Source organism: Corvus moneduloides, chromosome 4 (assembly GCF_009650955.1).
Source record: "Corvus moneduloides isolate bCorMon1 chromosome 4, bCorMon1.pri, whole genome shotgun sequence".
NCBI lineage: Eukaryota > Metazoa > Chordata > Aves > Passeriformes > Corvidae > Corvus > Corvus moneduloides.
This window is the reverse complement of record NC_045479.1, coordinates 17,901,358-17,925,719: the sequence shown is the minus strand read 5'-3', so window position 1 is coordinate 17,925,719 and position 24,362 is coordinate 17,901,358. Positions and strand designations below refer to the sequence as shown.

Sequence of the window (24,362 nt, the reverse complement as noted above, 5' to 3'; positions counted from 1 at the left end):
TCTTCCTAAAAGGCACATTCCTCACCTGCAGTAGGAGCATACATTATACTACTGTTTACAGTTAGAAAAAACATATTTTCCTTCATTTAGAAAACTTACTCTTTCTGTTTCTTTTTAAGAGGCACATTTGCTAATTCTTCCTATGAAATCCATGTGGATACTCTCTGTTCCCGTTTTCCATGTGATCTTTGTTTCAAACATTCAACTCATGCCAGGACTGCCATCTACCCCCAAAGGTGCAGAGTCAGCAGCAAACCCAGGATGATTAGTTATCACTCAGACTTCAAAAGTGTATCCAACGGGCTAGACAAAAATGATGGGAACATTAAAAGAGACAAAGCCGAGAGAAAGGGAGAAAGCACGGCAGGATCAGACTAAGCAGGTGATGTTGCTTAGGAGAGTTAGTATATAACTTGGTTAGATTTTACTCAGTTTTTCTTTCTAGAGTACCTTGACCTCTGTTCATGACTGTTTTGAAATTTCTAGAAGCTCTGTAACTTTAGAAGATGCAAAATAACAGAAAGAAAAAAAAATAAAAGGAGTAAACAGGTTCCTATTTTCCTGTTTTATTTCAGTGAGGCATAAAGGGGGACAATGAATCCGGTGCCCCTTCAGGACATAAGATAAGATAACTGCAGTAGTCTCCATGCCACAGCAGCTTCAGAAAAAATTGCCCCTCTTGTTCCCTCCCCGGGTATTTCTGTCCCTCTGGCTGGCTCAGCAGGAGCCCATGGACTGGATGTGTGGCACCAGGGCACACATGCCACTGCTATGCCCCAGGCACACCGAATTGTGCACACATGGAGCATCCCTCTGCGGGTGCACCCTGGCACACTGACACACATGGCACTGCAGCCATCCTGCCCAGCACTGCAACCCCTGCCAAGGCCCCCAGCAGGGTTCTTTGGCACAGAGTTCCCTGAGCCCCAGGGTGTGAAAGGGCTGGACCATGGGCATTTTGATAAATCAGACATTAAAAGGCTGCATTCACTGTTAATAATTTACATAGATCTAATTAGGTCCTCAGGAACCCTCCCTGTGTCACCATTACCAGGTGGCAGCCTTTCTGTAAAGGGTTCTGTAAAGGCTGGGGTTTGCTCTCCAATTCCTCACTAGGCAGCCTTGCCATGAAAGCAATCCTTGTGGGAGCCATTAGTGACTGACCTGTGATGCTTCACCTGGATTCAATCCACTGCATTTTGCCAATTACTTAGTGAGGTTTCTCAAGCAGGTGGAAGACCTCCTCCCACTAGATCAGAACTCTGCTGCAGGACCAAACTGCTGTGGAATGCCATGGCCTAATTAAGGCAATGTTAATGAGCAGCAGGAGCACATGGATGTGAAATCTTATTGGAGTGGAACAGAAGTTGTTGACTCTGATTACGTAGTGCCTGGAAATCAGCTGTAAAATTCACAGCCATTTGATTTGCACCTGTTCTCAGGGCCTTTTGACTCAATTGCAGTGGTCTGCATCTTTGAGCAGGATTTGGCCCTTGATACTTACTGTGCTCTGCAAGTAATAGATGCCATGTGTGCCTCGTGCATGTCCTGTACTTCCATTTCTTGTAGATAAAAATCACAGAAGGCATACCAGCAGCTATGGGGCTACGTAGAATGCCAGAGCCTCTCGATGTAGCAGCAAAGCCCACCTACTGATTTGTGACCTGATGTGTGCTCTCCCTAAAGCAGAGTTGAAAAAAGACTCTAGGTGGATATAAGATCTGTTTCTCTTACGGTCACATATGATGGGGAAGAGGTCATGGTGCCTGGTTATCTCGTTTCAGGCAGAAGAGGAGCTCAGAGATCATCACTTGGAGGCAAACACCCAGCATCCAGCTCCTTGATCAGGCAGTGCAATCAGGAAGCAGTTACTTCCTAGATGTCAGAAGGTGAAACACTTACGAGGTGCAGCACTGCCAACCAGGAGGGCATCACGCTGTTTCCCAGTTTAAATTCTTGGGAACAGATCTGGCAGCAGGGAAGCATCTCTAGCCCAGCTTCTAAGAAAATTTCCTGCCGTGTGTCCCAGCCCGCAGCAGTGCTGGGCCCGTGCCCTACTTTGCTGTGGAGGATAGCCAAGTAAAGAGCTGCTCTCAGAACCTTGCAGGGCAGCCACATCCTCAGAACAGCAGCACCCGGGCCAGGTTCACCGGGAGTGTAGCTGTGGCTCTCACATCACCACACAGCGCTCCAGCAGCAATGAGAGCAAACTGATGCGTGCATCATCCACTGAGCTGCTTTCCCTGCTAAGGGATCCCGCTGGCAGCAGGTCCTCTGCACGTCTCTTATAGTCTCCAAATACTTTTACTGGGCCAAATCTGGTGCCACCTGGCTTGGATGAGACAATGACACTAATTTACTCAGGCTGACAACCATGACCACTTCTGGTATTACTTGTGTTTGCCCAGGTAAAAACTATTTTTTTTTTAATTTTTATTTTTGGTGTCCATTAACTCTTTGACGAGATGAAATTAAAGCAATTAAAGCCCCAGTTTCCTGCGCTTGTGAGCAAGGAAGGGCGGAGATGAGGTCTGTGCTCGGTTTTTGTGGCTGGAGAGCGGGGCCGGCCGTGCCGGTGCAGTGCGGAGAGCCGAGCGCTGCTGGCGATGCCTGAGCCGCGGCAACTCACAGCTCGATCCCGGGGCTGCGCCGGAACTGCAGCCGGGAAAGGGACACTGGGACTGCAGCCGGGGATGCCCAGGACGCTGCGGCTCCGGCCGGGCATGCCAGGGATGCTGTGGCTGCAGCCGGGAATGGCCCGGGCGCCGTGAGCGCAGCCGGGACCGGACGCTGCCCCAGCGCCCAGCACCGGCCCGGGCCAGCGCCGCCTGGCGGCCTCCGGGAGTGGCGGGCGCACAGCGGCCCCGATGGCTCCCGCGGGGACCGAGGTTTCCAGGTTTCCAACCCCCTCACGAACGCCCGTGGGCTCCCCGCTATTGCCAGGCCGGGCTGTAGAGGTCGGCAGTAAGGGCCACCCGTGCCACCCTTCTTTGCAGCCCGATTCCCCTATTCCTTTCCAAGAAGTATCACCTACGGCATGTTTCCCCGTCCATTTCCAGCGCTCTCCCATCCTCTGGCTTCTGCAGGGAAGTGGGGGGCCCAGCTCTCAGTTGAGGCATGACACTGACTGTGGTGATGAGACATCAACAGTGAGGGTGAGGGCTGAGCAGGATCATGAGCTGTCCCTTCCCGTGCCCAGAACTGAGGGTTAGGACGCCTGGGCAGTCTGCCCCTTTCCAGTCAATTTTCTACTGCGCCAGAGGCGATGGCCATTAGATGTCCCACACTCCCGTAGTGATAACCTCTCTCTCAGGTACGGTAGAAAGTATTCTCCAAATAACTCTCACTAATAAATAGAAAAGAGATACAAAACCTAAATTCATGATGACAGACGGCAGGAAATGTTAGTGTCACATTCATTTCTAGTACACTCGGGATTTGGAGTACACAAGGGTCCTGTGTACCTTTTTTTTCCTCCCAGAATGTGTGTTCCCTATAGACCCACAACTGTTAACCTACCTGTTCTTCATTAATGGAATTCAAAGCTGCTGCAGGTAAACACAAACATGAAATTTCCAATGGAAATGCCACCAAAGAGCAAAATAGGGTTTGCTGAAAAGGCTAGGTTGACTACATGATGTCCATCATGACCGTTTAGATACCTCCAACAGCTTTACAAACCCTACATATAGTTATCCTGAAAAGGAGCATGGGTTTTGTGTTTGTTTACTGTAGACTGTTTACATGGAGGAAGCCAGCAGCAGTTCCCTGGTACAACTTCCAGTGTCTGAAAAAGTGGAGCTGGACAGGAGCTGGACAGGTGCTCCCTTTCCTCCTCCTGGACAGATGTGCAGGGGAAGGAGACAAAAAACAAGAACCAAAAGGGAGTTAATTGTGTCTCTGATGTTGACACTTGCAGGACCAGGTCTGCAGAATACATGGCAGACTGCTCTTACCCCTGATCTGGACAACCTAAAAAAACTAAGTTAAATGATACAAAAACCATTTAGGAGGAGTTTGCCTTTTTCTTACATTGTATTGAAATGAAATTTTTATACGACTTCAGAAGAGCTGTAACTTTTTGGTCACTGGGACTGAATTGTACCCAGTCATCTGCTCATAAAGCAGGTCTCATGCTCAGTGTTGTAGAAGTGACAGAGAGACTTCAAAATTGTACAAATCAGAATAAAATTACTCTTCATGCAGGACTACACAAAAGCAAACAATTTGCCGTTGCGTGCTTTAACAGCAGCACTGGACACCCAGCTCAGGCTTTGGAGATCATGGATCTGCTCCCTGTCCATTGGTGACTTCCAACAAAATATCTTCTTATCCTATGCCATGTTTCTCTCATATTTCAATACAATTCTCTATAAAGCACCTTTAAAATGCATGCAGGTGTTTTAGCAGATGTCACACTTGTCACTGTGATAGCTGATCCAGGTGAAGTACAGGAAGGCTTTCCACCCAGGATTTTGGCCCCTGATTTTGTTTCACATCGGTCTGAAGATGCCTTCCCAATGTTCCCAGAGGAGCTTCCTCCTCCGCAGCTGTAACCCTCTGATAGGTTTTCTGTCCCACAAAGCCCTTTATCCATCACAGATGTCCTCAGCACCCAGAGCTTACCCCGACAGTAGCTGTAGTCACTGGTGTGCAGCAGCAGAGAGTGAGAAAAGGAACTAATTGAAACAGGATGGAAAGTTGCAAATAATTGGTTACACGGTAGGTTACCTGCTTTAAACCACCTTTTGGTGCACCTGCTTCTCTTAAGTGACTTAACATAGACTACACATGTTTGGTGAACTGAATTATGCCCAAGGTATGTTTAGGCATCTACAGCAGAAAATGTAAATACGTCAAAACCAGATGCTATTGTACTACAATCTGGCAGTCTATGCAGAGCTTTCACTGAAATATTTTCTACATGAGTCTCTGATTATCATTGTGCTCAGTTTGTAAGAAAACAGCCAGTACATCAGCAGGAATAAATCAGCATCTCCACTGAAGTCCAAAACAGCCTCTTGCAACAAGTCATCATGCTTAAGGTTGCAATGTTTTCCCCATTATCTTCTAAACTCAGTTACTCAGTGACAGCTCCTACCAGAGACCTTGCTCCCACCAGTCTGCTGGAATTTATCCAGCTGACCGTGCCTGCCGTGGGAAGCAACGTGCCAGGCTCCAGCTTCAACAGAGGAGCACGAGTCTCTTCTACCAACTCCACTGGATCTGGAATGGGATGTTTCCAAATGCTGTCAGCACCAACCCATCAGTGCTGTTACTTCAGCTGGCCTTTGATGAATGCTGGTGAACTACAGGGAGAGAGCAAGCCCCCTGGGAACCCAGAATGCCAGCACCACATTCCCAGCAAAGGAATTCCTGACACACATGAAGTGCCAGGGGAAAGCTCTGTTATTCTGCCCTGAGACAGCTGTCTGTCATAATAAACACCACCTCCTTCCCTTGCTCTGCTCTTCTTTCCAAATTAAATAGGGAGGGAATTACTCCGCTCCTCCCCTCAAAAGAAGGCTTGGTCTTGTTCAAATAGAAACATGGGTTCCCTAGGCTGGGTGCAACACCAAATCTAATTAACAGAAGAACAGAGCTGAAATAAACACAGGAGAAGTTGCTTATTTTCTAAATAAGACTAGATTTATTCATTACCCTAGTAAAAAAAAAAGTTTGGATTACAAGTGTCTGAACAGTATAAAAGTACAAAACAGGTTCCATAGATTTCTAATACATTAATACAAAGTGCATGACTACTCATTTTGCATTACTACTGGGAATGGAAGAGGTGGGAGGGAGTAGGGGAAGCAGTTGGCGGTTGAAATCTAGCAATAAATAAATAAATACAGAAGAGATGATCCGTATCAGAGCACATCCTACCACCAACACTGCAGCCTTCTTAGGTGTACAGAATTACTGATGCTGAAAACACAAATTCACATGAAATAGGTGTCTGCAAAAACAGTGAGGACTCTTGCTCAAGCCCTTATTAGACATGACCAACCTAGTTGTGCCTTTATACAATCAAGTATCCATTATATCTATGGCTGGACTCAATGGGCTTAGGTATTTTTCAACCTGAATGATTCTACGTGGTTGAGAATAAAAGCAAGGTAAGCAGCTTTGTCCTCCCTTAAGAACCTCAGAGTTTAGGAAAAGCAAAATGAGTCCAAGGAAAGCTCTAAACTGTAAGGCTGTGAAAAGTCAAAGCCCTGTTTCCCCTGATTTTCTTTCTCTCCAGAGGTTGGCTGACCCAACAAGAGAGGAAAAAAGAAAGAAAAAAAAAAGCTTTGAGGGTAGAGGCTCCTCTTAAAACCTGCATATCTTTCCCTATCTATATTTTCATTTGCTAAGTATTCCCATTTCAGGAACCAAGACTACATGGAAATCCAGTCCTAAACCCTACCCACCACAGTATTATGCCAATGACTCTCACAAAAAAAGGAAAGCTTAGAATCATAAAATATGCTGAGTTGAAGGGACCCATCAGGATCCACTCCAGCTCCTGGCCCTACACAGAACACCCCAAGAATCACACCATGTAGCAATCCATTGTAGGATATCCCAAAAGAGTAATAGTAAAAAAAAAAAAATTTCCCTCCCCCTAAAACCAGGAAAAAACCAACCAAACAAAAAGCAGAATTCCCACCTCACACAAGTTAAACCTTCATAAAACGAACGTGCAGCAACTTGGAGCTAAAACTGCAGCACAATCTTCCAGGAAGCTGCTTCCACCCTACAGGCAAAGCAGAGTTTGAAGGAGTGTCACAACGATTTGCACATGAGCTTGTCTGGGAATCTGTGTAGAAAGTATTATCTTTTGATCGCGTATGCAAACAGAGCTGCCTTGATTCAGCACAGCACCATTCTTAGCAGAACTTTTCAGATTCACTATTCACAAAAGCGTTGATCTGGCAGTTGCTTAAACAAACAAACAGAAAAAAAACCCAACAAAACCCAAACACAGAGAAGCACTGCAGGGGAAGGGTTTCAAAACAGTTATTGTGAATCCAGACCCCAGGCTGCAAACAGATTATGTCCCTGGACCAGAGCCTGATTTGCTTAGCAAGGGGTTTGGTTCTTTGTCAGGTCCAAAACCAGGAGGAGTCTTGTTTGTGGTCACATTTCAGCTGCACTGGGCCAACAGAGAACAGTTACTCAGTTTTGGCTGTCATCTACACCTGACTTGGGCATCAATGTGTTTCTTGGTCCATCTCTAACCACCAGGGGTTACTACACTAGGCCCAAAGTGCTTGCTGCTGCCTTAAAACAAAGTAACCTCCCATTTTGCTATGGTCAGTTCTTAGGTAAATCTTGCTCCTTAGCTGAGATGGAGAGCTCTCCCACCCCTTTCTCAAGAGCACTTTTATGCTGGACGCCTTCTCAGATAGCTACCACTTGTAGTAGAGATGTCTGCAGATTACCAGTCTGTGTCACAAGGAAGGGATGAAATATTTGTCTTTGTTATGTCAGTAGTATAGGGTGAAATCTCCACACCTTTAAAAATATATATTTATATAACTAGAGAGGTGACTTATAACATTTCTATGTATTAGTTCATCTTATTGACTCATACATGTCTAAGAATGAAATATTTTCTTGGGGATTTAGGAAGTTTGCCAACCAACTTTTAAAGAAAAAAAAAAAAGCCTTACAACCACTGCTTCTTTCAATACAGAAACATGAACTACATATACTTTAATATACAAACCCCATCCTCATATTCACTTGGGAAGTGAGTGTGGGGGAAAATTAGACAACCTCGCAGCAGCATTCAGCTTTGCCAAGTGTAACGTAGCATCTTAAATATTATGTACAGTCTTTCTGAAAGGATACAAACTGGCTTCAGAGTTTGTGGAACTGTAGCAGTAAAACCCAAAACAGTTCTAGGGAATAGTCTTTTGGCAGCATAGCAGGTGTCCAAAGTGAATAGTCACTTTTCTAGTATTTTTCCAGAGAATAGGAGGATCTGTATAACCTTCTGCAGCTATCCAAGGAAGTCACCACTCTTCTTGGGTGGAGATTGCTGGAGATTGGGGTCCTTCTTGTTCTGGCTTTTCAGTGGCAGACTTTTTATTGCTACAACAAGGTTTGAAGAGATGAGTGTCTATGAGGACTTCTCCAAAACGCCCTTTGTAAATGATTCCACAGCAGACCTTTTGCCTGGAAGAAATGGCAGGGAGACAGATACTTTGTCTGTTTAGAATATACAGAGTTCACAAACATGCAAAAAGTAAGTCTGACCCCAGACACTACTTGACTGACCCTCCAGCCCAGAAGAGAGGGGCAAAAAGACTGCTCATAAACAGAAAACAAGTCTGTGTCTAAATTCACAACAGGTCTTTGGGAAAACAAAACAAAACAAAAAACCCAACATAAAAAAGGACAGAGAAAAAACCCAAACACGTCTATACAAAGCCAAGTCTCCCCACTTTGCTTCCTAGAGAAGTTTCAGACACACAATCATCTGGGCTGAACTAACCTTGGCTACAATGCACTTGCAAACATTATTTGAGAGGAGGCAGCAAAGTCACAACAATTGCAATTGAGCAATTAGCTAAACAAGGGATTACTGTGTCACAACAAGCAATAAAAGATAACAAGCTCGTCAGCTCCCAGAAAACCTTGTGGTTTTCCTCCCACTCCAGAATTTTATTTTTTTTTCCAAATGACTACCATAACAGGTCAACCAAATCAAATGCTATGTTTTGCTGGCACGCTGAGAGCACTCTTGTATGTGGCAACACATCGTATCTACAGGGCATCGTTTTAAGAAAAGATAACGGCAGACTAGCATATTACCTGCTACTCCCAAAACCAGCAAAAATACTTCCCAGCAACTGTTTTAGTGTTTAGGGAACTGAAGGGAGATAGGAGAAAATGTCCTAAATACATGGCATTTCTTTCCAAACATGGACAGACAGGTGTTGTATAATGCCCCGTGACTTAAATTATATCCTTAAACCAAATAAAGATGAAGAGGCAGAATCAAGCAGCACGTATGCAACGTGAGCTTGCTGCCTGCACAGAGGGCACATTCTGTTGCTTTTTACCTTTTCCAGTATGTGAGATCTAGGAAGGAGAACACTGGTGTTCTGCTGGCCCCAGCGCTCATCTCTGTGTCGGAGCCATCATCCGACTGGTTACTGTAACAGGGAGACTGAGCTGGGGAGGCACTCGAAGTGGTGCTGTGGGCATCAGAATCTGCAGGGCAAAGAAGAAATGCAAGAATCCGGACGTGCATCCAACGACTTACCCTCCCCCCTGATTTGTGGATTGGGAACAGAGACACTTGTTTTTTAATTAGCAAGAAAAACCTAACAAGAACAACCCATTTATTTCACTTGCTCCTGCCTGTTTCAATAGAGAGTGGCAGGATTTGTGAAACAGACTTCAGAACTGGAGGGGGTCCTTGTACATGAGGGATTGGAAAGAGGTTCAGGATCAGGCTTCAGCTTCTGGCTCTCAAACATAGCCCACACAGGCCATGCTCCAAAATTACTGGGAGATCCCTCAAGACAATGGGGGTCTATGCTCCAGACTTTCTCTTTCACTGTTCATTTCCTCTCTCGCCCTTCCAGGTCAAGTCCTGCAAAGCTCTTCCCACTTGTGCACTTTACATATATATATATATATATATATAAATATATATATATATTTTCTCATTATGTGTTAGGTAGTATTGAGCTTTTGCTGGATCAAGGCTAGGAACTACAGACTCAGTGCAGACACACACACCTTAACAGTGACTACTCTCCTACCTTTCAGCTGCCACCTCTAGCAGCTACAGTAACACAATTAGATTAACTAGAGTGCCTTGAATGAGGAGATAAAAGCTCCTCGGGTCAGGGCCTTTACTGATTCTTAGGAGACTTTTCCTTCTGACTAGGTAGGATAATTGAAAGAGAGACAGAGACCCCAAGTCACCAACAGTTAAGAAGCTGGAAGGTTTGCTTTAGAAGAAAAGCCTTAAGTACTGACATGTATTTAGAGCATAACTGGCAGATGGTTTTGTTGGAAAGCTCTGAATCCAAGTCTATTTGGAGAGTCCATGTACTAGTGCAGAGTAATCAGAGACTGGCAGAGGAAGGTAGAAGGAAACATTGTAGGAATTTAAAGGGCGGGTAAATCTAGGTTAAAAAACACGTATGGGAGAAAAAGATTGTAATGTTTCTTGGGAAAAGAGCTGAAAATGGCCATAGCACATTACTGAAAGCAGGGAGAAGCCTCTTCCAACTTCAGTTTCAGTGAGATCTTTGCTGAAGACATTCTTTCTAGGGATATGTCATTTAAGTGTGGGACATAAGCTACAACTGCCTGCACTTTCAAGCCAGACTCCCCACACCCCCTTGCCACTTCCCCACCTCTGCCTTGCAGCCCACCCTGCACACAAGCTCTTCTTTCTCATTCCACCCCGTCCCCGAGCTCTCAGAGGATGAGGGGCTGTAAAAACAGGGAGAGCCCAAATGTGTGAGTGCACAGCTAAATCAAGAGGGTGATTCAGCTTGGCCCTTCAACAGTGAGCTGTGCTAGGGGAGGCTGAAGTTTATCGCCAAAATCTCTTTGGATCCACTTACTGTGCCGCTTGAATTCCTTTTGCAGTTTGCTGATTTGATTGCTCTTTATTCTGCTTCCAGACAGAGTTTTCATTTTCTTTGGTTTCAATGTTGTTTTAAGGCTGGGTCCAGCCCTGGCATCTACCACCTAGAACACAGAAAATGCATGTCTGATACTTGTGCATCGCGCCCAGGTACTGCCCCATTCGATACAGAGGTACTGACTTAGCTCAAGGTGTTCAAAACAGTCCAAGGCAGTTCTGTGCACTGACACTCTTATGTTTCATTTAAATCTATCAAAATCTCAGCCTCTGTAAGAGGCTGAGTCTGCAGGAAAACACAGCAAACTAGTTTAAAAAGTACATTTGGTTCAACTTTTGCCAACTTCCCTTTTTTGACATATTCAGTTTAGAAACAAATAATTGTTTAAGGTAATACAGGTCCAGTTAAGAGTGTCTGCCAAGCATTTACACCCTGGAGTTTTTTGGAGGTTTTTCTTTAATCATAAATTTAACTTCTGAGTAAAGCTAGTGGTAGCAATATCCATAGTTCTGGCTGCCATTACTATATCAAGGCATCCTGGATAAAGATTATTACACACACAAGGAATCCTGATCATCTTCCCAGCCCTAGGCCCGAATTGAATTAGATGTATCAAAACAGAATATATGAGTGAAAATAGCTGCAAGATATTAGTCATTGTAATTATCTGATTAAATGAGATTGATTTATGTGTTGTCTGAGCAAGTCACCTTGCTTGGAAAAAAAAAAAAGCAACCAATTTTGGATAAAGGCCAAAGTTAAAATGCTTTGAGTGTCATGAGAGACTTTTGGACAAAGTTATGAGCTTGTGAGAACAAGGCATAACAAGGGAAGTCAGTCTGAGACTGCATCTCAGGCTTGCATAATTACCATTTGCACATAAGCAGGTAGGAGCCACATAGCAAGGATTTAGAGATGCTGAGGGTGGGAAGGGAGAGTGTGGGTGAAAGAGCAAACGCCAAACCCATGCCAGCACCTCCCCGCTCTAGAAAGAGTTAGTTTGGGGTGGAAGAGAAATAAATTACTAACGTGATTCCAGTTTTTTTTGGATCCTGCTGGTAATTTTTTCCATCTTTTCACCAAAAGAACACAGGCATTGCAAATATCTCCTGAGCGAGCCTCATGAAGCCTGGTAAAAACAGAAGCAAAGATCACTTAATAAAATAATAAAAGCCCAGCCCCACTTGGTAACAGCAAGTATAAAAAATTGATGAGTAAGAAGGGTTCTGAAATTCTGGTTTTCTGGCATTACAATTCATCTGGGATGTTCAAACTGCACCATTTAAAAAACAGGTCTCACTTTCAGAAAGCACTCTTCCACACAGAAATAAAAGGTGTCACAATCTGCCTCTGTTCTCACCCTCCTGCCTTCCCAGACAGGCACTGAAAACAACAGTCCCATCACCTGCAGGTTTTGGAATTCTTTCCCCCAAAACCAAGACACAAGTGCAGTGGATTGGTTAGTTTGGAGCAGGAGGAATAATCATGTTATTCAAACGTACACTTGGGAACAAACATCAAAAGCTTACTCAGGTCTTAACTTTCTCACAGAGCTTCAAGGATGAGTAACAAACACCACCTAAAACACTCCCACATGAGCACAGGATAAGGTTTCAGAAACAGCAAGTCACTGGAATGACAGCAATACTTGCTCCCTCTAACAAGCTTTCTTCAGGAACTGTCTCTACTGCTAATCCCTGCTAAAAAAAGTATAGGAGGGAAACACTGCAGGTTTTTTCAGCTATTTAAATAGGAAGACTCTGGATCATTTATAGATGAATGAGGCAGGCTCAGATAACCATTATTTGCTCAATGTTCGGTCTGCATTTTTACCTTGGCAAACATATTTCAGATAGCACAACAACAGTGGCCCTGGTAAACTGCAAGCTGCTTTACTGCAGTTAAAAAAAACAACCACCAGAAAAAAGCAATGGATCTGCATCCAGCCTTTGACTGCCAAGGACAGTAGTCAAGAAATATGATAAGGAAAACTGTCACCGCCAGACTTGTGTACAAAAATCCAAGGTGAACACAAAGCACGATGAAGTTCACTACATGAGTGTTTCTAGAAAAAGTGGGGAAAAGGGAAATACTTATACAAAAATTTCAAAGCTCTTCAGAAGTATCCAAAAACTGAAAGGTCACAGTAACTGGTACAAGAAATCTCTAGTATTTATACTTTTATTTACCAATGCTTTCAAGTAACATTTCCTAACTGGAAAGCTAATCACTTTGCATCAGAATGGGTTTCCAGTGAGAAGTTTTAATAACACATTGCTATGTCCTGTTTGAACAAAGACACCAATATTCATAACAGGGTACTCTGCATACACCCTGCTGAAACTGCTAAATATTTACTCATCGAGTTTTATCTAACATTCTTGAATCTTCAGAGCCACAGAAAGTCCCATGGATCTGTAGAGTTCATTATTTTGTGTAGGTATTTACACCTCTATGGAACCAGCAAAAAATGCACAGTCTGAGAGAAGTCTAAAATCCCTGCATGTGCTGTGAGGTGGGAGAGACATGAGCCTGATCCTTTGATATTAGGAATTAACAGCTCTCCACTGGCAGTGACAGCAGATTGAAAATCAAACACTACCATACACAGCAGCAGAGGATCCAGCCCCTCATGCTCTGCCCAGGAAAGCTGTGAGGAAGCTGAAGGCAGCCTTTCCCCACAACTCTCCTCTGCTAACCTAATCTTTCAGAGCAAGAAGGACAGTACATCAGGTTTGCAGCTTAGAGATCAATGCCAGAACTGCTGACTGAGGCAAGAATCTTACCCAAAACAGTTCTGGAAATCCTTTTCATAACGTTTGCTGTCAGTGAAACGAGAACTGGAAGACTTAGCTCTGCAAATACAGCAGCCCTCTATACTCCGGTACATCTTCGGTTTGTGAAAGCCAAACATCTTTTCCTCCCAGCTGTAGCCTGTGAAAACAAACAGAAACTGGTGTTAATTATCACTGTTAGATAATTAAAGAAAAAACCTGCTAGATTAGGGCAGAGTGTTTTTATGCCATGTTGCCTCAGAAGCACAGATACACCTAGAATGCAGTTGTTAAAAAAATTATGTAATTAACAGCTGGAATATTAAGCAATACCCAGCAGAACCCATAACAAGCTCATTTACTGCACAAATCTACTCTAAGGGCACATCTACAACAGCACAATGCAGATGTGTGAATGCAGCTGACCTGGCCAATGAAAGCCCTGTGCATGTGGCAGGACAGGCTGCAGGACAGGCCAGGTGAACCTGCCCAAGCCCCTGGATAATGAGTTGGCGCCTGAACTCCAGGTCACTGAACTACCTCATCACCACCACCACCACAGGTGCTGGTTGGAAACACCCCTGGCAAACTTTGCTGAGAGTGAGTAGGAGTCATTTTAAATGAGCTGCAGTCATACCCCTAGGCTGTAGGGCAGACATACCTGAAAAGCTGCTCTAAAAACAGCAGGGTGGAGTCCCACCCAGCCCTCAGTGGCCGTCTGCCCTGCAGGACCCGGGAGCACTTCTCTGTTCTCAGGGCCTGGGTGAGCATCCCAGCTCCATGTCAGCACATGCTCTGCTTTCACCCTCCTGCCTTCCCCACCCTGCCTTCCATGGGAAGGAAACCTAGCAAGGAAAGAAAGGGCCAGGGAGCAGGACCCTGGGGAGCACCTCAGCATGTACCTACCACACATCCCCTGCCAATAAGGCTGGAACTCTGGTTACAGGGAAGTTGCTGCTTTGTAACAGCTCTGCAAACTCAGCACTAGCCCAGAAAGCCAAGAATGCCCTCCTGCTCTCAGAGATCTGCCTATTCTCTTCAGTACACCAAGGCTGGGATTTGCTATCAGAGCAGGTATCATACAGCAGAGCCATTTGCCAGGCAGAAACTTTCCAAGTTAGTTACTGCAGTCAGCATGCTCACCCCCCACCCAACCAGCTCTCCCCTAAGTTAGTTGTTCCCCAGTGCCAACTCCTGTTGGGCACAGTCTGACACGGCATGAGATGCTGTCAGAGCAAACAGGGTTCCCACAGCGCTTCAAAAACCCAAACCAACAACTGAGCAAAGCTGGTGCTCTCCTGGCGCTGGGCCTGGACACACAGCAAGTCCTCACAGGCCACACAGCATCTGTCTGATAACACGGGCAGGGACTGCTCCAAGCTGTTCTCTTTTGAACAGACTCTGGTTGCAAGGTTTGCCTCAAGCACCTGCTGCAAGGAGCGAGCCACCTCTGCTGCTCATCACGTACCAAGTGCTCAGAGAGGGGACAGGCCTCTGGCTGCAGGAAGCTCCAGGAGAATAGGTTCTCACTACTAAGAACTTCTGCTTAAAAAAAAATTAAAATTACATGGAGTCACGCAAATTACACAACATTTCCCTCTCTTTCCTTAACAAAGGCCAAGCTATTGAATTCTTTAAGAAGTTAACAAAAAACTACTGAATGACCCGGCAGCTCAGGCAGGACTTTCAGGAGAGGAGCAACTCCATTGCTTGTGGAATAAGCGTGGTGAGAAGGAACTCTCAGTCACTTCTCAGTCCCAGGTACTGCCAAGTCCCAGTAACCCAACTCAGGTTACTGGTTAATGCATGTGGCATAGGCACCTGCCCCCAGATCTTCCTTGCAGGAAGGCAAGGGCTGTAATCCTTTTACCCTCCAGTGGGACAGAGAAAAATAATCTGAAATCTTCCGTCTGCACTGCCAGGACTTGCCACATCATTATGGCAATAAAATATTTTGAAAGGCAGATTCAGGTGAGGTGAGAAACATGCTTCCACAAAACGACAATACCCAGTGCCACGCTCACCTGACTGAAAGGGAGATGGTGTGCAACGGGAAGAGACCCCGTGCATTTCTGTGGGACCACAGCAAAAGCTAGGGAACCACCCAAGCCTAGCCACAGTCCCACACAGAGGTAAAAATACAGCCCCCCACCCCAGAGGAGAAGATTAAGAATACAGCAGCACTGCAAAAAAAACATGCAGCTTCCCAGGCTCCCGAGAACAAGAAAGAGTAAAAATTGTATTCAATATTGTTGGCTAATACTCATACACAAAATCCATTAAGGAACCTGTTTCCAGCTGAAAGTGTGCATGTTTACATTTCAGTCTGGCATATACAAGACCACTTGGTGCTCACTGAGGTTGTGGCTCTTTGCAATTACTACTGCACCAACATTTAGAAAGACTCAACTCTCCATTAAAGCTTGTCTTCACCTTGTAGAGTCTGTTGATGGCAAGGGACTTGCTCAAGCTGAATGCCAAGATCCTCCAGGCCTAGGAGAGAGATGGAGAGGGTAAGTCTTTCCTTCCCTCCTGTCCCAGCTCACGCTGTCTTCCACAGGCTCGGAGTGCTGAATTCCTTTCTTCACATTTGCAGCACAAGGAGCTCACCTAGAGCTACGTTCTCCCAAGGTTAACTTGTGCAAATATCCAGCAAAATGACCCCAAATGCTGTCAGGCTTCTTAGGAGATAACTGCTCCCTGTATTAGTACAGCATTGGCCTCGAGGCCAGGAGCAGATCTAGTAAGTAAAAGTAGATATCCAAGTAGTGACCTGCTGAAAGGGCTCCTTGAGGGATGGTCGGGCTCAGAACTTCTCTCAGCCTCTGCTGGATGCGTAGCAAACGAACGCACAGCCAAATCAGGTCAATATTCCTGACCTGTCAAGAAAATAAACAGCAGAGTGTCTAGGCAAACACTTGGAGTGTTTTGTTTCTAAGCATCTGATGTGCTTCTTCAAGAGACACTCTTGAGGACGCTGCTCAACAAGCCTCTGGAGATCTAACAGCAGGCTCACTTGGGAATTTTCAGTTTCCAAACAGCAATTTTAGATGTTGTTTGACTACTTCAATGTTAAATCCGTGGTCTGGTACTTTTCTTTAGAAAGTCAAAGACTAATTGCAGACACAAGGTTCATCAGTGCTGCCAAACTTAAGCAACAAGAACATCTCAACTACTACATGGCAAGAAACAACTATCAACAATGTCGTTTACTTCCTAGCCCAGTCTATTCCAGCAATCCAGACAGTGATAAGATGATCTCTGTCACCAGCTGGTATTTACACCACAGCAGAATAAGACGTATGTTTTACAATCAGTGTTCTGGCAAAGACTGGAAAACACATATATTCTGAAAATATTTTGGTTTGCATCATTGCTGCCATTGTCACAGGAGCAGCCTTTCAACACCATCCTTCAATAGAAGGGAAACTAGTGCCATCTGTTTCCCACTTGATGAATGGTCAGCAACGGTATTACCACACATCATGCCTGAATGGGGAAGAGCTAGTAGCAAAACCACAAGTTAAACAGATTTCTCTGACAACTGCATCCAAGTGCAGTTATAAATGGAAGGCGTCAGTCCAGTCACACATTTAATCCTAAACAGTTGCCATTTGACCATTACACACTAAATATTCTGTCAGCTGGAGAGCTTAATAGCTAATATGGACTTAGAAGTAAATATGACTGTGCCCTTTAAAAGGTTTAACTTGAAAGCCTTGCAATTTAGATCTCAAATTAGAGCCAGGGATTTAGGCTGCTGGCTACCCTAACACCTGAGTCTTAGCTGTGGAACTTTAACCATGTGAAACTCGGGACAGACAAAAGAGATGGCAAGTAGAAACTAAGCAACTTGACTAGAAGTTAAAAAGCATTACACAACATAATTCTGCCAAATCTAAGCATGTTATTAATGCTATTTAACTTTGTTATTATTTGCTAAATTTAAGCATGTTATTAAAATGTATCAGCAGTTGCACAGAAGTGAAAGGGACAGGTCCCCAAAAAAGAATCAGAAATCTTTGCAGAGCGTTATCTGTCATTCTGCAGAAATAGAGATTTATACACACTAGCTGGAAAGCAGTATTTCCCTCCCCAAGCCAGGGAAAAAGTGATTCTCCTCCTCCCTGGTGTTCCTCTCAACAGCTTCTCCCTGCAGAAGCTGCTATTCCCTCAAGTTCTGCTTTACACCACTGCTTTAGCAACTGAAATGGACTCAGAAAAGTCTCCAGGAAAATGCTCTCTCCATTCTCCTGCTGTCTCACTTTTGAAAAAGCAGCATCAAAAATAGAAACTTGTCTTGCAAAAGAGAACAGTAAAGTCATGAAGAGTCAGGAAGAAAAAAGAAGGTGGTAAAGAAAAAAAAAAAAAATCCCCACACCCTGCTTATTACCTTTGTGAAGGGCTGGTACAAAGCAGCATGCATCATACATGTGTGAAAATGGTTTTATGTTTTTGTTACCTGTCAGGACTAGAATTTCGTGCTTAGTTTTCTTTGCAAAAATTAATTTGATGATCTAAATTAAAAGGAGGCATTTCTTCAGATGCTCATTAAGTTTTCAAGTCAGGGAAGAACTTCTGAACTCTTAGATTTTAAAGTAAGCTAAGCCACTTTCATTTGCTTTTCCAGATTCCTTCTGCATTCTTTCTGATCACCCAAGAATGAAAACCTTTTGTCATAGAAAGGACTGAATTCCTAGAAGACAGGCATGTCTCCCTTTGTAACAAAGTTACCAGGCCCGTGGGAATGAACATGCTCACCTGCTCCTTGCAAAGCTGAAAGAGAAACATTCCGTGGAGTTATGGGAGAGCAGAGGCATGCCAGTCCAAATACTCAGTATCCTCCTCTCCTCCCATCTCCCCACTCTGACCTGGGATCGTTCACCCTTTGTGCAACCCAAAACTGCCAGTACCTTTGTCAGACAGGAGAACAACGATTTGATTTCCCTTTCTGTGTACACAACAGCCTCGGCACAGCCTCCCTGAAGCTGGGCTAGAGAAAAATACCATCTACCCTACATATGTTGATGCAGCCCATTCCTGTCAGTAAAAACCTCACAATTGTCATCCCTACAGCATTTCATTGGAACTAAGAAACACAGTCAAAACTATACAGTTTTTTTTCTTTTAAAGGGAACTAAACAGATGCCTTAATATAGAAGGAACATACGTGCTCTGGCTTTTGCATCTGCAAGAGCATGCACCCAGGCACACGCACACACATGAAAAATGCTCCCAGAGCTGTCTACGGTGCCAGAAGCGGAGTTGCTCGTCTCACAATAAATTCTTGGGCCTGTCCCTCTGCTGAAATAAACTGCAATACCTCTACTGAAAATCAACTGTAGGACAGAGAACTGTACATCAACAGAGGACCTGATCTGTATCAGAGACTCAACGTAAACATACCTCCCCTGAGTCTACAGGCTGCTGCAAAAAACCCTTGGAAGAGAAGTTAAAATTGGATCCCTCAAAAAAAGAACATTTTAACATGCACAAAGCCAGAATGCTCCAAGGATGTTAAAAGACCAATCTAACTGGAGTCATCTGAAAATGCAACTTCAGTATCTGCAAAAATATTTTTTTATTGTCATCTTTCCCTATAGTTTAAAACAGACGTTCTAATAACCAACACCCATAACCTTGGAATTGTGCATAGTGTATGCTCTTCCGGTCCCCTATTCCTCAGATTCTCCTTCCACTTTCCTTCCTCTCTCCACCCAAAACAACTTTACTTGGAGAAAAGCTGTATTTGGCCCTTACAGCCCAGGAATATCTGAATGTCACAGCATGCTGTGGAGTTGTCACTTGATGAGCTGAGCAAAACCAGAAAAGGTCAAAACCACATCTTCAGGAATCTTTCCTCTGACAAAATAAGTAACTCACTCTTTTGCTGGTAGATGTCCACAGCCACTTTTGTGTGCTCAGGGCTGAAGTGAAATCTCAGCACAGCAGATGCACCTAGCAGCAACTACTAAGCATGTATCAAAAATCAAATTGGACATTTCTTTCCCATGCTTGAGTCTCCACAGCATCCTGGCTAGGTCACAAGCTGTTCCTAGTTACATCTTCAGAAGCAGCCAAGTCATAAAGAAGGCTGCTCACCTGTTGGATTTTCCCTGGGAAGGAAGTTCCTAACTCATTTAAGCTAGAGAACTGAAAGGCTACGCTACGTGGGTGTTCCTCTGAACTGCCATGTGGTTAGTGCTCCAGAAGGGATAGGCCAAAGCATGAAAACAGTAATCAGTAAGATTTGCATAGGAGGAAAAAAATTTCCAAACCTGTCCCACCTGCAGACATTCCATCTTGAAAGATGACTTCCCCCTGCCTGAAACTCCTATTGCATAACTAACACCACACTTAGACTGAGCATGAGCCCAGCAAGGAAAACTGGGATGTTCTCAACCACGTGCTGGAGTTCAGTCTGTGATGCTTATCTGAGTACAGTCACCACAGCTGTTATGATGCTGTCTGCAACCACCTGCTACTGAAAAAGCATCACAGCCCCTCGAGATCATGAGGCACTGAACAGTTTTGGTTTGTGTTTTTCAGCTGGGTTCTTTTATGTTTGTTTTTAAAGAGGGTAACATACCTGGATGGGGACTTGAACAGAAGGAACAGTAATTATTTGGCAGAATAGCTGAAGTGACTTCATTAAAAAGGATACATTCCATGTCCTTAAGCAGTATTACTGGTCATTTCACTTGGACTTTGGACTGAGCACATTCTACAGAAACGCAAAGGCTTGAGTTGTGAAATGGAGTCTTGCCCAGGTAATTTTCAAATCCCAGCACACCGGCTTCTTCTTTGTGTTTAAAAAAAAAAATGCTACAGGGGGTGCGAGGATGAAGCTAATTGTCAAGTAGGACCATGTGGATGTCGTTCATGTCATTATGAAAGAGGTACAAGGCATCAGGTGTTAAGAATCAATGCAAAGCAGAGTTTGGTAACACAGAAAGAGCTGTTCAGTATGAGTAAGACAACAAACCGTCACAGTTGTAACTTTATTTTTAACCTCTGTGAATTTATCAGCTTTTTTAACATCTTCTACAAAGAAGTCAGTGGCATTTTCTTCTTAAAGGAAGACTGAATATGTAGGCAATTAGCTCCTTTTAGAGAATGAATTGAGGAGGAATTTTTCCCAGAGGCTCTGGAACTCAATCCCACCTACTTTCAGTGGGAGCTGGATGTTGCATGCCTGTAGGTGTGTTTGAAAATCCCGACTTGCTACTTGCTGATTCCCTACCACGGACCACAGATCCCACGAAACTGAAAATTCACCTGTGTAACAAAGGAGTTGAACATCCGCTGGTGTCAGCAGAAAGGCTTCCAGTTCACTGCCTGACCCTATGGTGCAGAGTTGGTGCAATCTTTTGCACAAAAGCTGTAAACTACACAGTGGATCTGTCTGCGTGCAGAGGGGCGAGAAGGGGATGCGCACACCCTGCACATGGCTGCCAGAAACAGCATCACCTTTGGAAGCAAGCACACAGGAGGAACAGAGTTTGCTGAGGAGCCACCACCCTCACCGACTGCCTCGTCCAAGTACCCACGGCTGCCAGCCTGCCACCTTCCTAAGCGCCATATTAAAACTCAGAGCAAAAAAGAGCATCGCGGGTTGTGCTCAAGCACAGCCATAACTGCAGTGCTGTTACAGTTGCGGGCTCAGTGCAGGACGCTGGGCCTTCTGCCGCTCCCCAGCCACGAGGGGACGGTGGCAGGGCCCGGCCTCCAGCCCAGACACGTGTTCAGGGCACAGCAGCGGGCAGCATCCTGCATCGGCTGCCTGCAGCCTGCATCGGCTGCCTGCACAGCCACAGCGCCGGGGGGGCAGCTCCCAACTTTTTTGCAATTGTAATGTTCATTGAATAATTTAGGTCCGAAGGACGGGCCGTCAGTCGGGGAGACAAGGCTCTTTGTAGGATGAACCGGGGCCGTTCCCGCCAGGAAAGCGCCGCTGGGGGGGCTCCGGGCCAGGCGGGATTCAGCCCTGCTCGCTGTGTGCGGGCACGGCCCGAGTAAACAACAGGTTTGGCAGGTCCCTTTAAATCCCTTCAGCTACACGCATCCCGACAGGGGGGTACGAGAGGAGACGGCAACTTTTATCTCACCGAAGCGAAAGCACAACGGGGAGCAGCAAGACTGCGAGTTTAAAACAAAACAAAAAATTCCCAACCCCAAATAACAGCGCTAAAAAACGCCCGAAAGGCAGAGCCCGGTCGCGCCGCTCCCGCCGGGCACCGGCGTGGCCCCGGGCACGGCCCCGCTGCCCCCGTTAGCGCCGGCGGCTGGAGCGGCGGCCGGCGGCGCCGGGAACAAAGACCCCCCCGGGGCACACGACCTACTTTCTCGGGCGGCCCCGCCGGTCAGGTGGAGCGGCGGGAGCGCACACGCGGGTGGCCGCAGCCCCCCCGCCCTGCACGGGGCTGCCAAGCGCTCAACTCGCCGAAAGACGAGTAAAATTAAAAATAAATTAGAAGAGCACAGGAAGGGGAAGACGGCGCGCCAGGGAGGAAAGCCCCGAGCGCAGAGGTGGGCGCTGCGAGGCGGCCCCCGCGCTGCAAACGCCGCCCCACCACGCGGTCGCGGAGCAGCCGCCCCATCCGGCGCGGGGGGAGCGGCGGGAAGCGGCAATGGAGCCGCGGCCGCACCGCGGAGCGCTCGGACCCCCGTCCCAGCGCGGTGACGGCCGTGCCCCGCCGCCCCCCCGTCCTTCCCCCCCCCCCGCTCCGCGCCGGTTCCTCATGGCTCGGCCCTGACGTAATTCAAACATGGCAACAGTTTCACTTCAAAGGGCCGCCGCAGACCTCCCGGCAACGCGGGCACGCCGCGGCGGGGGCGACGCGGACCCCCGGACCCCGGTGCAGCCACGGGGCGGCCGGCGGGGCCTGCCCGCCCGCCCCAGCGCCGTGCGCGCCGCGCGGTGCCGTACGGACCGCGCGTGCATCCAAAGTTTCACCGCCCCTCCAAACTCCTCCAAAACCGGCAGCCAGCCCCTAAAAAACACCGTCCTGCGCACGACAAGTGTCACCCCACCGACACCCGCCGCCCCCGGGCCGAGCCCCCGCCGGGCGCGGACGAGCGCTTTCCCCCAGCGCGCCGGGGAGCCGCGCCGCCCGCAGCACATGCGAGCCCTTTGTTTTCCCTGCAGCCGGGCGCTGCCTACGTGCCGCGCCGGGGGCACGCCGGCCGCCCCGCGCCGCACAGCCCTCCGGGGCCCGGAGTTAAAACTTGTTGGCGCCGGGCGCGGGCACACGCCGGCAGAAACGGGAGCCGCTTGCACTTGCGCCGAGCTACGGGAGCGGCAGGACGCCATCGCCGCCCGCCGCACCGTCCCCACGCCGGCAACGCCGCGCACCGGGCCGGGGGCAGGACGGGGAAGGCCCCACGCCGCGACCCGAGCGACCGACAGCACGTGTCCCGCCAGCCCGTGTCCCGCCAGCCCACGGCCACACGTTTTGTCCCTCTCTAGCGTGCACGGAGTCGGACCCCTCCGCATTTACTAATGATAACTGGAAACAATAAGAACTGTCCCCCTCTCCCCACGTGAAACACAGGGAGGGAGGGATGGCGGTCGCCAGCGGGTCCCCCTCCCCTCCGCCACGCCGCTGGCACCAACTTGTGCGCGGGCGCTACAGGTGTGCGCTGCGGGGCGCGCCGGGGCCGCACCTGCGGCACCCGTTCCGCACCGGCGGGGCCGCGCCGCCCGCGTGGCGAGCCGGGCCAGCCGCGGCCCGGGAAAGGAGCCCTGCAGCCCGTCATCGCCAGGCAGCCCGGTTTTCCTAACCCGCTCCGCGCCTCAGGGCTGCTTTCGGAGTTAAATTATCGGGAACTGGCTAGTCTTTCCTCCTAAAGACTTGGAGATTTAACCGTACTTTGGGGTGGGGGAGCAGAAGTCAGAGTTCTAGGGATGGGTCCTCAACAATGCGGGAGGCGTTTCTCTCCGCTCTCACATCCTTTAAAACTCTACTAATCGAAGAAAAAACCGGAGGAAAGGCAGCTCACAGAAGCCACGCGCGTGTCAAAGTGTTTCAAGGCGGCAAAGTCTTTTTGCCACTGCAAAACTGCGGACAAGCTCCGGTGAGTAACTTGGAACGAACAGAAACCACCGGCTGCTGGGAAAAAAAAAAAAATAAATCCCAACACCGACAAAAAAAAGGAAACCTACCATGAGCAAAGAAAACGAAAAACCCCGAACAACAAGAAACAAGCAGCCACAAAACTCAGTTTGAAGCCGCCGCTCCCTGTCGCCCGTACTCTCGCTCCCTCCCGCCCGGGAGAAAGGGAAGGCATCACTCACCGCCGCGCTGCGCCCACCAACACCCGTGCGGTGCGCGGCGCTCCCGCCGCTGCGCGCGCTCCCCGGCTCCCCGCGCTCTGCCGCCGGCGCGGGCGGGCGCGCGAGCCCGCGGCCCCCTCACGCCCCGCCCGCCCCGCCCCCTCGCCCCGCCCCTCGGCCGCTCTGCGCAGGCGCGGTTCCCACGGCTCCATTCTCCTCAATCGAGCCCCGCCGGCTGCGCGCGCCCCATTGTCCTTTTAAGGCAGAAAGGGCCGCGCGGGAAGCGCGGGAGGGGGCGGCGCCCGCCCGTGACGGCGGAGGTGACTTCACGCACGCGGCGCGCGCCCCCGCCCCGCCCCCGGTCCCCCGCACCTGCCTCGCACCGCCCCGCCCGGAACAGCCCCAAAACATCACTGCAAACACAGCCCCATAAACACAGCCCCGAAACGTCACTGCAAACACAGCCCCGGGAACACAGCCCCATAAACACAGCCCCAAAACATCACTGCAAACACAGCCCCATAAACACAGCCCCAAAACATCACTGCAAACACAGCCCCATAAACACAGCCCCGAAACATCACTGCAAACACAGCCCCGGGAACACAGCCCCATAAACACAGCCCCGAAACATCACTGCAAACACAGCCCCATAAACACAGCCCCATAAACACAGCCCCATAAACATCACTGCAAACACAGCCCCAT

The 24,362-nt window shown here is 47.6% G+C and overlaps 1 protein-coding gene across 5 annotated transcripts; it reads right to left on the bottom strand.

Moving 5' to 3' along the window:
* Positions 1-5,627: 5,627 nt before the first annotated feature.
* SINHCAF (SIN3-HDAC complex associated factor) lies at positions 5,628-23,752 on the bottom strand. 5 transcript variants are annotated; one of them, XM_032107088.1, is made up of 8 exons: positions 20,657-20,755; positions 16,152-16,257; positions 15,812-15,871; positions 13,391-13,538; positions 11,634-11,733; positions 10,584-10,710; positions 9,060-9,210; positions 5,628-8,169 (listed from the first exon to the last, which is right to left on the bottom strand). In XM_032107088.1, the coding sequence occupies exons 1-8, from the start codon at positions 20,678-20,680 to the stop codon at positions 8,007-8,009; spliced, it is 879 nt and encodes a 292-aa protein (XP_031962979.1). In that variant the 5' UTR covers positions 20,681-20,755; the 3' UTR covers positions 5,628-8,006. The 5 variants fall into 5 exon arrangements, with proteins under 5 accessions (XP_031962979.1, XP_031962982.1, XP_031962981.1 ...); XM_032107091.1 differs by lacking the exons at positions 16,152-16,257; positions 20,657-20,755 and adding an exon at positions 14,847-14,920 and having other exon boundaries at positions 15,812-15,828; XM_032107093.1 differs by lacking the exons at positions 16,152-16,257; positions 20,657-20,755 and adding an exon at positions 23,676-23,692 and having other exon boundaries at positions 8,007-8,169.
* Between the last annotated feature and the right edge of the window lie 610 nt (positions 23,753-24,362).

Excerpts from the sequence above, each read along its gene's own strand:
- SINHCAF (XM_032107088.1), bottom strand. The coding sequence starts at position 20,680 with ATGTTCAACTCCTTTGTTACACAG. Across the intron at positions 13,539-15,811 it reads CCATCAACAGACTCTACAAG|GCTACAGCTGGGAGGAAAAG; the intron begins GTGAAGACAAGC and ends TTGTTTTCACAG. Across the intron at positions 11,734-13,390 it reads GATTTCCAGAACTGTTTTGG|GCTTCATGAGGCTCGCTCAG; the intron begins GTAAGATTCTTG and ends TGTTTTTACCAG.